Genomic DNA, 15,076 nt, shown 5'->3' with positions numbered 1-15,076 from the left:
GAATCCTAATCTCACAGTATTTTGATGTTTGTCTTTCTGAATCTTATATTGTTTGTCCTGGGAATGTGTTTAACGGCGTTAACGTTTTGTATTTCAGACATGTCAAAGAAAGGAAGCAAATAGTTTCTCAGATGCAGAGAACTGACAGTACTGTGGTCCTGGATGTATGCTTGATATCTTTTTTTGAAGCTTCATGCAACACCTCAATATCCAAATCCTCCCCAATCCAACTGGATCCTCTGTGGACGGAACACTGTCAAAAGTGTAACCAACTGAAAGAGACAGGATATGCTTGACATATGGCGCACGTCGTACACACCAATTGCCACAGATATTGATACCTGTGTTGTGCCATCATTATTGACACAGAATAATATTTGGCCCTGATTGGAGCCTGTTATGAGATGCTGGATATTTATATTTCTTGTGTTTTGGTGAAACTGACCAGGAACCTTTCAAAGAGGCAAGTACAAATGTAAACCAAAACAACAAGTGTTTTATGGGCTTTTGGTAAGCTTGGACAATCAAACACAGCTGTCCCTCTTTAAAAAAGATCTTGGAAAAGTCCCTGGATTCATGCTTGTACATAACCACTTGGCCAGCTAATGGAGGCAAGCTATAACTTGTGCCTGAGATCTGTATTTCAAGTCCAAAGAGTATTTCACATCAAGGACAAAGTATTTTTGCTTCCACCACCATTTTATGAAAATTGGTGAAAACACCAGTCAGTTTATGACAATGTATGGATCTGTATGTGAAAATACTGAATATAAAGATTTAGTACCGTACTCAACACAAACAGTATTTTGTCATTAGCCACCTAAATGGCATGTGCTTTGAGTGAGCGAGCCTTCATCTTTGTGTTGCATTGTTACAGTGAGTGGGTAGCTAGCTCACCATTACCTGAGCAGAAAAACATGTTTATTCATTTCCCAATTAAACAGGTAAATCTCCCTCATTGTTGTGTTTGTAATTATACTCCGTTTTCTCCGCAGAGTATTTCAGACTAACAGGAAAGTGTTGAGTGATTGCTGTAATTTATGTGTCAATGTTTTCATATACTGTAGCCCTAGACAATTACACCTTGTATTTTTGGTACCATAGCAACTCAACATCTTAATCCTTGATCATATGAAAAATATGTTATAAAGTTGTCCATGACAGGGACAGGTTGTGTATCATCTTTGCTTTACCTTTGTCCCCCCCAAAAATGGTAGTTCACCATTCACAAATATGGTTGAACATTATTCCCAAACTAAGCCTATATTAAATTACTGGAATTCAAGAAGAACAATACGGCTTGAGATGAAGTACTGTGTATAATGTATGTCATCACCTTTTGTACTACAAGCATTATTGAACATTATTGTATATTTATTAACATGAGTTTTGATATGCAACAATGTTTACATGCAAGTTCACATTATTGATGTGAAAAGCACACTGTGAATATACTCCATTAAGCTGAATTCTGCTGGAATAAGAAGTCTCCATTTAGTGTTGTACATTTTATAACCAAAATTGTGTCCTGACATTTGTTATTTAATTTTAAAAAACTGTACTTTATAATGGAACTGTTTTACAGTAACCAAGAGAGATATTTCTTATACAATTTCATAAAAAGAAAGATTTGAAGCATGTATTATACTTAAGGAGCATTTGTACATCTGTACATTTGGAGTACATTGGCATTTTTTTAAATAAGTTTGATGTTTTGTACAAACTGGATGTTTTTTCAATATCTGCTCATTTGGTTGTTGTCATTGTCGTTTTTATTTTTGTATTGAATAAATTGTTTTATTCTGAATGTACCAGAATGTGACATTATGATTTGACATTGAAAAGTCTTGAACAGGGTCCTGAACTATCCAGTCTGCACCCATGTTCATTTGATTGGTAACAGTGAGATAGAACTCAAGAGTGAATCATTCACAGACTTTACACCTTTACTTATTTCAGACTTTACACGAGGTCACCATTCAGTGAACTGGGTTCAAAACTGAGGGAAGCATAATTTGTGATTATTATGTTGTGTCCTACAGCACTCTTCTCAGACGGGATTTCAGCACAGTTTGTTCCTCCTCTCTTCTATGTTGAAGTTTAGGCTCTGTTTGATGAGACCCAAGATCACTCTTTCTCTCATGCCAATCGGCGCTAGGGTATGAGGCGTAATGCGTGCTATACCTCGATTGTAAAATATAATATTTAACTAACAACTGATAAGGCAATGCCGCAATAGAGTGATTATTGGGAGACTCGAACTGCTGATGCAACGAGAACCAGGAGTGACGACTTCTATGGGGAGGAGTGTACGATTGTAAGTGCAAACTTCACATCACACTTCTTTGGAAGAACGTTGAGAAGTGGAGGGAGGCAGCAGGGGGCACAATATGTAGCTACAGCTCAGACTGCTATGGAGTGTTATGTTGAATGACTAGCTAGTAGAGTCCAGGGGACGGATTGGAAGAAATGCGGGTTGATGTGATCACGTGCTGCTACAATTGCCTATTATGTTTTGGTTGTTTGAGCATTTTTGTTTGTGGTTAATATTGCTAGATAGCTAGCTAACGAGCTAACTGTAGCAAGCTAGCTACTTAATAACAGCAGCTAGTTAAACTAACTAGTTAGCTATATAGATTACATTAAATTAGGCTCTATTGTGGTTACAGGATCTACATAGCTCTCTCACTAACGTTAGCTAGCCAACCAAGCTAAACCCAAGTCTATCGTAAATCGTTGAGTTAGAGGATGTGGCTAGCTAACTAGCTGTTTTAGATGCTGACCAGACGGGACACTTATCTTTTTTAGCTAACCTAGATTGCTAGTTAGCTATATAGCAAACAAACGGGCTAATGTTACGACACTGAATGATGTTTCCTAAGCTTGTTAGGTTGAAGCCATCTGTGTGTGATCGTGAGTTTGAGAGGAGTAGCTAGCTAGTATGAGAGGGAGCGAATGAATGCATCTGGGGAAGAATACCTTAGCCTCACATGGCATCTGATTATCACAATACTGTAATTTATACATGGCATGACACATTCTTATGAGGTATAGCTAAGCTACATTATCAGTTGTGTGTCTGTCTCTGAGTTATATCTTTATAGAGTTATATCTTTATAGTGGAAGATACCTGAGTTGATTCCAGACCAGCTGGACAGGACTATCAGACTTCAAGAGGAACCAATGTTTAGCTTTTGTCAGGTCACACACACGTTTCCACACACAAACCTACAACATGTCTCCGTGTAGCCGATATGAAATTGCTAGCTAGTTGGCGGTGGTGCGCCCCCAATGGCGTTTCAATCGGTGACGTCACTTGCTCTGAGACCTTGAAGTAGTGGTTCCCCTTGCTCTGCAAGAGCCGCAGCTTTTGTGGAGCGATGGGTAACGATGCTTCGAGGGTGACTGTTCGCGCCCAGGTCGGGGCGAGGGGACAGACGTAAAGTCTATATTGTGACATCTCCATTATAAATTACAGTGTATTCCCCAGCCCAATCTAGTGACCACCGTCCTCGACTCAGCCAGCCTAAAGATACAGGTATACACATCACTGGGACATTGTTATTGCATTATCATGAACAGATATTACCACCTTAGGTAATGGTGGATGTGTACTGCACAGTTGAGAGGATCCCATGAGTAAGATTTTCACTGCAAGGTTTAGCCTATGATCACATCTGATGTTATTCAGTATAAACCTTGATTTCCATCGAAATCATGAAGAATAATTGTATTGTCTGTGTTTGTATGCTGTGAGGATGACACCATAAGAACAGGTGAGTTCAAGAAGGATGGAAACCTAGAGTTCAACATTTTCTACAGGAGATACCCAGGCACACACATCTGTATTAAAACTGAGGGGGCAATAGCACAGACAGAAGGGGTAAACCAAACACGTCACAGAGGCTATAAAGTTGAAGCATTCGTTTAGAATGTTTTCTCACCACCACATATGGTAGTGAGATGAAGTCCAGCCGCGGGTAATGGGACTAGATGAAACCGAGCCAATATTCTTTCTCATTGATTAATCATCTCATCTCAATACATTTTTCTGTTCCCAAAACTAGAATCTGTTATGAACACAGTGCACTAAATTTTATAGACTTGACGCTCTGCCAAAGTAAAACATAAATTTAAAAAAAGTGCAAGGTTGCATTTGTGCAGACGCGCACTTCAGAAGAGGCGTTCCCTAACGGAAATATGCAAATACAGTGGGGCAAAAAATGATTTAGTCAGCCACCAATTGTGCAAGTTCTCCCACTTAAAAAGATGAGAGGCCTGTAATTTTCATCATAGGTACACTTCAACTATGACAGACAAAATGAGAGAGAAAAAAATCCAGAAAATCACATTGTAGGATTTTTAATGAATTTATTTGCAAATTATGGTGTGAAAAAAGTATTTGGTCACCTACAAACAAGCAAGATTTCTGGCTCTCACAGACCTGTAACTTATTCTTTAAGAGGCTCCTCTGTCCTCCACTCGTTACCTGTATTAATGGCACCTGTTTGAACTTGTTATCGGTATAAAAGACACCTGTCCACAACCTCAAACAGTCACACTCCAAACTCCACTATGGCCAAGACCAAAGAGCTGTCAAAGGACACCAGAAACAAAATCGTAGACCTGCACCAGGCTGGGAAGACTGAATCTGCAATAGGTAAGCAGCTTGGTTTGAAGAAATCAACTGTGGGAGCAATTATTAGGAAATGGAAGACATACAAGACCACTGATAATCTCCCTCGATCTGGGGCTCCACGCAAGATCTCACCCCGTGGGGGTCAAAATGATCACAAGAACGGTGAGCAAAAATCCCAGAACCACACGGGGGGACCTAGTGAATGACCTGCAGAGAGCTGGGACCAAAGTAACAAAGCCTACCATCAGCAAGGGCATTGAAGATGAAACGTGGCTGGGTCTTTCAGCATGACAATGATCCCAAACACACCGCCCGGGCAACGAAGGAGTGATTGATTTTGACCACCTCCTTGCTTGTTCTGCCCACTAAGCTTCCCTCTTGCTCCCACTGTAAACAACACAGATTAGTTATAAATATCTTTGGCAATAGTTTCAATTTGAGGTGGCACATTGTTGGCGTTCACATGCTTCCTAGCCGGAAGTGCATATATTTTTTTATTTAAACTTTATTGAATTAGGCAAGTGAGTTTTTTATTTTTTTTATTTTTAATTTATTTTTATTAACAACAAATCAATACATAAAGCACACGAGGGAACACAAGCATACATAGATTACAAACCATGGACAATCGAGCTAGGGGGTACAATATCACATTACAATTACACAAGGACCTTAAGGGACATACATATACTTACAATTCTAACAGCTTTTTTCTTAGTAAAGCATTTAACTGTCTTAAAATACAGTTCAATTTCTTTTTGTAGGGTACTAAAATGTGGTTTTCTGTTTGTAAATTTACATTTGTGTATATGAAATTTGGCCAAAAGAATAATGAAATGAATTACATGAAAATGTTTCAGCTTATTTCTATTGTATGTAAATAATTCAAACACTACATCTCTCAACAATATAGTAAAATCTTCATAAATGTGTTCAATAATAAACCTACTGATGTCTTGCCACAGTTTTCTTACATTCATACAATGCCAAAAGAGATGCAACACTGTTTCTGGGTGGTCATTACAAAAGGAGCCATTTGAGTTGATGTTTTCCTTAAACTTCTTCATATAGTGGTTGGCAGGATAATATTTATGAATAATTTTAAAGGAAACTTCCTTAATTTTGTTAACAAGTAGGTATGTGTGTGGCAACATCCAAACTTTTTTCCAACAGATATTATCAAAAAATCCATTCCAATAAGGCATGACATAAGGTATACATCCAGATACAACATCCTGCTGAAACAAGGTTTGTAACGCTCTGTTGTTGAATGGACCAAAAGAGAAACAAATCTTTCCTACTGATGAGTCAACAGGGTCAATAGAAGGTAGGCTCTGAGGGTCAGGTCTTGACACGTTCCTGAATAACATAGCAACACCTGAGGGAATGGCATCTAAAACAATTGCAAAAGCTACTTATTCAGAAAATAATTTGTACAATTCTGATGTAATTCCATCAACACCTGGTGATTTATTGTTCTTTAGATGTTTGATAGACTCTATAATCTCTTCAACTTTGATGCGCTCATCACACTGTTTAGATTCTATATCACTGATAGAGTGAACATTTTTCAGTGAGTTAAAAAACATATCTGTGGATTCCTGACAATACGTAGAGCTATACAATTTTCTGTAAAAATTGCTACAGTATTTAGCAATTCATTTTTGGTCATGTGTAATAACACCATCAATGTTTAATTTATGGATAGTGTCATTTTTAGAGTGAAATTTCTCAAGTCTAAAGAAATAGGATGAATTCTGTTCTCCCTCTTCAATCCATTTTTTCCTAGATCTAATAAAGGCTCCTTCTGCTTTTAATTTATATATATTATCCAGTTTATTTTGTAACTCAATTAGTTCCATCTTCTCCTCCCCCGAGAGGTCTGCTAGGGACCTCTGAAAAAGGGAAGGCATCTTAATGATCACCTTTTCCTCCTCAGCTCTTCTGGTCTTAGCAAGATTACTACCATTTTTTCTAAGGTATTTGGACACCTCAAATAGGCAAGTGAATTAAGAACAAATTCTTATTTCCAATGATGGCTAAACCCGGACGACGTTGGGCCAATTGTGTGCCGCCCTATGGGACTCCCAATCACGGCTGGATGTTACGCAGCCTGGATTCAAACCAGGAACTGCAGTGACGCCTCTTGCAGTGAGATGCAGTGCCTTAGACTTTTGTGACGTTTTTGTTCGTTTTGGACTTCGGTAAGTTTTTTTTTTCGGCTGCAGAGGGTCTTTTACTTAATTATAAGGAATTCTTACCACTCTACAAGATCCTTGTAACACCTAAAGATGTGCAATTGTTTTAGATGCCATTCCCGCAGGTGTTGCTTTATTTTTCAGGAACGTGTCAAGGCCTGACCCTCAGAACATACCTAAGATTAACCCGGTGACTCATCAGTAGGAAAGATTTGTTTCTCTTTTGGTCCATCCAACAACAATACTAGCCTTCTTTCAGCAGGATGTTGTATATACCTCATGTCATGCCTTTATTGGAATGGTTTTATTGATCATATATGTTGAAAAAAGTTTGGATGTTACCACACACATACCTACTTACTGTATTAACAAAATTAAGGACGTTTAAATTTAAAAAAAAATCATGAATATTATCCTGCCAACTACTATATGAAGAAGTTTAAGAAAAACATATATTCAAATTGTACCTTTTGTAATGACCTCCCAGAAACGGTGATGCATATTTTTTGGCATTGTATTCATGTAATGAATCTGTGGCAAGACATCATGTATAACATGTATAATTGAACACATTTATGAAGATTTTACACTTATGGAGAGATGTACTACTTGGATTCTTTACCTACGATAGAAATAAGTTGAAACAACCTTTGCGACCTTTTGCCACATTTCAGGCTTCAAACATAAAGATATAAAACTGTATTTTTTTGTGAAGAATCAACAACAAGTAGGACACAATCATGAAATGGAACGACATTTATTGGATATTTCAAACTTTTTTAACAAATCAAAAACTGAAAAATTGGGCGTGCAAAATTTTTCAGCACCTTTACTTTCAGTGAAGTAAACTCTCTCCAGAAGTTCAGTGAGGATCTCTGAATGATCCACTGTTGGTATAAATGCACCTGCACTGTGATAGTCTCAGAGGTCCGTTAAAAGCGCAGAGAGCATCATGAAGAACAAGGAACACACCAGGCAGGTCCGAGATACTGTTGTGAAGAAGTTTAAAGCCGGATTTGGATACAAAAAGATTTCCCAAGCTTTAAACATCCCAAGGAGCACTGTGCAAGCGATAATATTGAAATGGAAGGAGTATCAGACCACTGCAAATCTACCAAGACCTGGCCGTCCCTCTAAACTTTCAGCTCATACAAGGAGAAGACTGATCAGAGATGCAGCCAAGAGGCCCATGATCACTCTGGATGAACTGCAGAGATCTACAGCTGAGGTGGGAGACTCTGTCCATAGGACAACAATCAGTCGTATATTGCACAAATCTGGCCTTTATGGAAGAGTGGCAAGAAGAAAGCCATTTCTTAAAGACATCCATAAAAAGTGTTGTTTAAAGTTTGCCACAAGCCACCTGGGAGACACACCAAACATGTGGAAGAAGATGCTCTGGTCAGATGAAACCAAAATTGAACTTTTTGGCAACAATGCAAAGCGTTATGTTTGGCGTAAAAGCAACACAGCCCATCACCCTGAACACAACATCCCCACTGTCAAACATGGTGGTGGCAGCATCATTGTTTGGTCCTGCTTTTCTTCAGCAGGGACAGGGAAGATGGTTAAAATTGATGGGAAGATGGATGGAGCCAAATACAGGACCATTCTGGAAGAAAACCTGATGGAGTCTGCAAAAGACCTGAGACTGGGACGGAGATTTGTCTTCCAACAAGACAATGATCCAAAACATAAAGCAAAATCTATAATGGAATGGTTCAAAAATAAACATATCCAGGTGTTAGAATGGCCAAGTCAAAGTCCAGACCTGAATCCAATCGAGAATCTGTGGAAAGAACTGAAAACTGCTGTTCACAAATGCTCTCCATCCAACCTCACTGAGCTCGAGCTGTTTTGCAAGGAGGAATGGGAAAAAATGTCAGTCTCTCGATGTGCAAAACTGATAGAGACATACCCCAAGCGACTTACAGCTGTAATCGCAGCAAAAGGTGGCGCTACAAAGTATTAACTTAAGGGGGCTGAATAATTTCGCACGCCCAATTTTTCAGTTTTTGATTTGTTAAAAAAGTTTGAAATATCCAATAAATGTCGTTCCACTTCATGATTTTGTCCCACTTGTTGTTGATTCTTCACAAAAAAATACAGTTTTATATCTTTATGTTTGAAGCCTGAAATGTGGCAAAAGGTCGCAAAGTTCAAGAGGGCCGAATACTTTCGCAAGGCACTGTAGATCTCACACTTGTGTTCCCCCATGTAATTTTTGTATTGATTTGTTGTTAATAATAATGATTTTAAAAAAGGGGGTTTAATCTTAGATTAATTCTGACTATTTTGAGGAAGTGACTACTGGCTACGGCATCTCAAAATGGAAAAACAGTACAATTACCACTTTTCTCTCGTTTTTAAGCGAAGGCCTTTTAAGGGAGTATGCGAGCACACTCGATCGGTTCTCCTAGGCTAGGCGCTAACCGAACTGAAGCATGCCCCCTTTAGTACCCTTGTGGAGCCGGGTACGAGCCTACATTTACAATTCTTACATTGAAAGCAATTATCTAAAAGAAAAATTTGACAATTTCTTTTTATTTTCGAATATGACCTGCTTTTGTATAAACAGTCCACAATACATGTTTACAGACTGATGAAAGTAAAGCAACAATGAGGGGAAAGGCTAAAATAAAATAAACAATAGAGCAACAAATCACCTATGGTAAAAGTATATTATTAACCACATTTATAAAAAATGTAAAAAGTAAGCAGTACAGGGCTGAATCTGAACACAAGTTAAGATATGTGTGTGTAAGATTCCATCCCAAATAATTACAATCAGATTCTCACTATCTTGATGATCAAGGGGGAAGAACTCATGCACAGACAACACACAACTGTCACATAACTCAAGCCAAGTAATCACAAAGTACAATTAAGAGTTGTCAATCAGTTGTGTATATTTAAGTGAAATTACTTAATTTATGAAATTACCAATGCATTGTGGATTGATGATTCTACAATGACGTTCTACCCATTTTCCCCATTGTTAAAATGAGAAAATAATGTTCCTCTAGTTGTCCAACATAGGAACATCTTGAATAATGTCCATTGCAATATGAGACTTCACATTTCTCATGGTTTTCCATCAATTACTTTCACAGCAATGAGTGCCTAACTCACTAGCCATAATCATGTAAAATAACTTATTTTTTTACTACCATGACAAACCAATTTTACAGAATATTGAAAACCTATTAATTTCCAAGTTCACAACTGCAAGACTAAATAAAATGCAAAACAGTGCCTTTCATACACATAAAAATAAAAAAACACATTTACCACACCAGGGACAGGCAGTCAATAAATAATGGTCCATTTCAATTGAAAAATAAATGTCCACAATTCAGTGTCTGTGTAATCTTGGTGCCTTTTATTAGGTTTAACTGATAAAATGTCAAATAATATTCACATGGCAGGCAAGTCACCAAGTTTTGGATGTTCAGTGGGTATTTAATGCTTCAAACCAAGGGCCAAATACTACTGCCACACTGTGGAAACTTGAAACTTTGTTGAAAACTTGACCTTTGTCAAGCCATGACTGTCATACACTGTCATATACCAAGTTGAGTCACAACCCATATCTGATCATCCAATAACCAGGCGTAGACCCAAACCGCACAGTGAATTAACACCCCATATATTACCACTGTCTCTTGCTTTACATGTATGGGTCAAGACTTTAATGCCATTTACATGCAAATTACTAAAAGCTTCAGTGGTGAAAATAAGATTCAAGTATTGAATCTCTGCCATCATAAAAGGAAGCTTTCATGCACTCAAGCACCCACAATCAAGAAATAAGTGTGTTCATTAGTGTGTTGATAAAGGAAAGGAGAATAAGCTATTTGCAGAGAATATCCATTTGGTACAATTATTGGATCACATATCTGTATATGTGTTTGTTACGAGGCAAAAAGTGGTACTCATAGAGAAGCCTGGATGTAAGAGAAAGAAGCGGCCGTCTGGCAACATTAAGGCATGTATGCAGGAGGCGGCTGGAACTGGTTGGCAATGTCATAATCAGCAGGATATGTTTCACTGCTCTCCTCCATCTCTGAGAGAAGCTCCAGAGCCTGCTCTTCCTCCTCTGTGGGGTAGTGGCGCAGCAGGTTGGCAGCTGTGGCCAGAATAGAGGCTCCACCAGCCCCCGCCACCAGGTAAAAGCTGATGGCAAAAGTGACGTAGATGAGGGATCCGTGGTACTTCTTGTGCTGCTGCTGAAGTGACAAGATGAGCTCTGAGGCCCAGTAGCAGAACCCGATCACTGTGGCACACTGCAGCACTGAAACCATACAAAATAACAGCAAACGGGAAAATATTTATCTGTTTCTATCTTGCCTTGCAATTGTTTTCACACTCTTTAGCTGAAAAGCTCACCCCCCCACCCACAAAACCATTCATACCTGTGAGAATGTGTGCAAATGCATATCTGCGGGTGATCTTGAGGGCAGGGTGCTTGGGTCCAAAGACATCCAACAGGAAAGCTGTCAGGCTGCACAGGATGCCCAGGAAGCAGAATGCAGCAATGACCCTTATCAGTAAGATGGTCTGGGAGTTCATGCAGTAATCTTTAGAAGAAGTTCGTGATAGTTAACACAAACCACAGGTCTTGTAAACATGCCAACGTGATTTCACATTTGGTGCTCGAGCCACTGTTGACAATATCATTACTTACCCTCCATGAGTTTTGGGTCAATGTATCCCAGGACATCAGCCACTCCAAGCTCCTGCCTGGGACACGTCCCTCCATGAACTCGGACCCAAGCTGGTTCAGCCAATGCCGTACATAGAGCAGTGATGGAGAGTGCTCCGGGGAGGGCAGATGCCAGGCTTCGCTCTGGCTGCTTGGGCAGTGCGGTACCCCCTCTCCTTCGCCGGCTTCCAGGGACAGTGGCACCAGGTGGTGCATACATTGTCATTCAATTCCCGCTTTGTCTTCAACCAGGACTCAGTGCCTGATGTATATCTATGTTATGTCACTCAAAGGACGGACAGCTTTTGTTTTGACAATGCGCCCTTCCGCCTGTGAAATAATCAGCTCACCAAAACCGATAGTGAAGGTCAACTGGTTACATTATTTGTCAAATAAATAAGTTTAAACTGTTGGGTGTGATATGATAAATGACAACAACAAAAAATAGACCGATAATTTTCAACCTAACTAGCTAAGATCTCGACCTAGGCCTGTTAGCAGCAGAAGTTAGCTATCTAGTTCGTTTTAGACGTATAACGTTAGCTAGCCAAGTATAAAATCCTAATTGAAACAGTAACGTGAACTGGCATAATAAATACAATCTTATGATATGATACTTACAATCTGGCCAATAAATGTATCTAAAACGCGAACATCAGGATTTATACTAGCTCTCACGCTAAAAACAAAAACAAAAGGCAGCCAATTCGCTAGCTAGCTTCCTGTAAAATTGTTTCCTTCCTTGTTATTCATCACAAACCAAGGTACTTTTGTGGTTATTACCGCCATCTACTGGGTTATTGTGCAGCTACACACCAGAAACACGCGCAATGTTCACCCTGTACTCATGGGGGCGGTAATGAGCCAGATGGACGTTAGATTGGCAGCCAGCAGTAACTAGATACGAACAGGAAGAAAAAGTAGGAAGTTGAGGTTGAGCGTTTTTGGATTTGGTTGGTAAATGTATTTACATATACCGGATAACAACGTCGTATTTTAAGTGGATATTAGCTATCGTCATTGTTTATGTCTGTATGATATTTGCATTATCTTCTTGGAGATACGGTTTTGTTGGTATCATTCATAGCTACGACTAGTTTGGTGGCTGCACATTGTGCTTATCAGTTGCCAGTAACTGCAAGATAGCAAGCTTGTTAGCAATGAAGGACACTTTGGCCCTTCTACAGAAATTCAACGCGCATCCAGATTCCCGCTGTTGGTATGTTGCATGGAACCCCAAGGGCACATTGCTGGCCTCGTGTGGTGGTGACCGGGCCATTCGGATATGGGGAAGGGAAGGTAAATATCCCAAATCCATTGTGTGAAATCAACCATATCAGAGGCATGTGCCGGTGGGGAAAACAGAAAAAATGAACCCCTTTGTCTGTGTAGGTGACTCTTGGGAATGCAAGACAGTGCTCCAGGATGGACACCAGAGAGCTGTCAGAAAGGTGGCATGGTCCCCATGTGGAAACTACCTGGCCTCAGCCAGCTTTGATGCCACAACCTGCATCTGGAAGAAGAAGAATGATGACTTTGAGGTGAGTCGTCCACAGACAATTGACCAAATGCTTTGCGATGATAGTAAGATATGGCCTGTGAGAGCATCACTCTGTCTCTGTTTCTTTCAGTGCTTGACAGTGTTGGAAGGACATGAGAATGAGGTCAAATGTGTGGCCTGGGCCCCATCCGGTAACCTGCTGGCTACATGTAGCAGAGACAAGAGTGTCTGGATCTGGGAGGGTTAGTGCTGCATTAACAAAGGAATACAATTCCTTGTATTTTTATCACATTACTTGTGTTCCACATAAACATTCAGCTGTTGTATCTGTATGTTGTTTTGAACAGTCTGTCACCATGTCTCTTTCTGTCTTTCTCAGTGGATGAGGAGGATGAGTATGAGTGTGTGAGCGTGGTGAACTCTCATACACAGGATGTCAAGCATGTTGTCTGGCATCCAACACAGGAGGTACTGCCTATTTCATACTGTTTCACTTTTTGTACTAAATAGCAGCATTATAAAATCCTTTCACACCCCAACACTATTGCAAGGCTTCTCTGGACTAATCGTTTCAGTATTCTGTACTCAGTGTGTTTTTACCCACTGAAGTTAAATGTTCTCTACGCAGCTTCTGGCCTCGTGTAGCTACGACAACAATGTGTGCGTCTATAAAGAAGAGGATGATGACTGGGAGTGCAGGGCGACCTTGGAGGGTCACACCTCCACTGTCTGGGGTTTGACCTTTGACCCAAGTGGCCAGAGACTGGCCTCGTGCAGTGATGACCGTACTGTGAAGATCTGGAAAGAATGTCAGCCTGGAGGTGGGCAGGGTGAGCAAGATGCTCCATGAATGTGTGAATGATGTAAGGGGATAAGGAAGGTAATGATAAATGCCCATTTAACGCCTGATTTGTTTTTTTTACTGAAGGCACAGACACGGCTTGGAAATGTGTTTGCACCCTTTCAGGGTTTCATGGACGGACAGTGTATGATATTGCATGGTGAGCATCCTCTTTTATATAAAAAATATATTAATAAAATGCAGCCACAGATCCAATTCAGTACTTATTTGTTGTGCTCAGGTGTCCGCTGACCGGTGCTCTGGCGACTGCATGTGGTGATGACGGAGTGCGTGTGTTTAAGGAGGATGAGACGGCTGACCCAGACCAGCCTGTTTTCTCCCTGTCTGCCCATGTACCCAAGGCCCACAGCCAGGATGTCAACTGTATTGCCTGGAACCCCAAGGAGGCTGGGCTCCTTGTCTCCTGCAGTGACAATGGGGAGATAGCCGTCTGGAACTACCAGTCTGAGGTCTGAGAAAATGTACAGTATGCTGAGCCAGTTAGGACTTCCACATCCAGTGTTTAACAGTGCTGAATTGACCTTGTACAATCGAGGATGCTACCAGCACTGAAATAGTCATGTATTTTGTTTGTCTCTTGGAATATCCTGTTCTAACTAGATTAGTGGTTGATTGTAACATTAGGTTTCTTGGTCTCATGTGATACTGATAAGACTCCTTCCTGCCTGTGCACTTGTTCTGTGCTTCATAAATCATGGTTTCAAGGGTCCCAAATGTGTATTGTCATAATTATGTATTTGAAAAACAATACAATTTACACATTTTGTAATATCAATAAAATAAAATTGTTATAGCTATTTAATCAAAGTTGAGTGGTTCGGCACATTTGGATGTCTAGGCCTGGTGCTAGCTAAAAGTTTCCAGAAACGTTGTAAGGGAAAGAAAGCACTTAGCTTACAATTATGATGGAAAGTGCCTTAACTTTCAATACCATTGCATTAAAAAAATATTACATTGTTCGTAAGGATTATTGTCCTCACTTTAAAAGGTAGACTCAGCTATATGTAAAATGCATAGTGGGTAAATTTCGGTCCTTTGGCTACCACGTAAGCGCATGAAGCGAACCCATGCACATGCATAGACACTGTGTGAGAGCGAAGTCTTGCACCTCGTTCATCGCAATATCTGCAGTGCTACTTGTGGCAACGTCATTACACTTAGTCTACCTTTA

The 15,076-nt window shown here is 39.9% G+C and overlaps 3 protein-coding genes across 5 annotated transcripts in view; 2 read left to right on the top strand and 1 right to left on the bottom strand.

The window, feature by feature from the left end:
- Window positions 1-1,811, top strand: part of LOC110535980 (uncharacterized) — a 38,447-nt gene extending 36,636 nt beyond the window's left edge. For both annotated transcript variants that reach the window (XM_021621416.3, XM_036935810.2), the window contains one exon: window positions 98-1,811. In XM_021621416.3, coding sequence (XP_021477091.3) covers window positions 98-123 — 26 coding nt within the window. In that variant the 3' untranslated portion in view covers window positions 124-1,811. The remainder of the gene's footprint in view (window positions 1-97) is intronic.
- A 7,554-nt stretch (window positions 1,812-9,365) lies between these two features.
- LOC110535979 (transmembrane protein 127) lies at window positions 9,366-12,336 on the bottom strand. Its single transcript, XM_021621414.3, has 3 exons — window positions 11,525-12,336; window positions 11,253-11,417; window positions 9,366-11,131 (listed from the first exon to the last, which is right to left on the bottom strand). Exons 1-3 carry the CDS (start codon window positions 11,766-11,768, stop codon window positions 10,821-10,823), a joined length of 720 nt encoding a protein of 239 aa, XP_021477089.1. The 5' UTR covers window positions 11,769-12,336; the 3' UTR covers window positions 9,366-10,820.
- A 199-nt stretch (window positions 12,337-12,535) lies between these two features.
- ciao1 (cytosolic iron-sulfur assembly component 1) lies at window positions 12,536-14,614 on the top strand. 2 transcript variants are annotated; one of them, XM_021621412.3, is made up of 7 exons: window positions 12,536-12,841; window positions 12,935-13,083; window positions 13,174-13,285; window positions 13,423-13,511; window positions 13,672-13,864; window positions 13,972-14,044; window positions 14,126-14,614. In XM_021621412.3, exons 1-7 carry the CDS (start codon window positions 12,703-12,705, stop codon window positions 14,358-14,360), a joined length of 990 nt encoding a protein of 329 aa, XP_021477087.2. In that variant the 5' UTR covers window positions 12,536-12,702; the 3' UTR covers window positions 14,361-14,614. The 2 variants fall into 2 exon arrangements, with proteins under 2 accessions (XP_021477087.2, XP_021477086.2); XM_021621411.3 differs by having other exon boundaries at window positions 13,672-13,873.
- Window positions 14,615-15,076: the final 462 nt, after the last annotated feature.

Source organism: Oncorhynchus mykiss, chromosome 11 (genome assembly GCF_057628025.1).
Source record: "Oncorhynchus mykiss isolate SJ-2025 chromosome 11, ASM5762802v1, whole genome shotgun sequence".
NCBI classification, from domain to species: domain Eukaryota; kingdom Metazoa; phylum Chordata; class Actinopteri; order Salmoniformes; family Salmonidae; genus Oncorhynchus; species Oncorhynchus mykiss.
The sequence above is the reverse complement of the archived record's forward strand: the minus strand, read 5'-3'. Positions and strand labels throughout refer to the sequence as shown.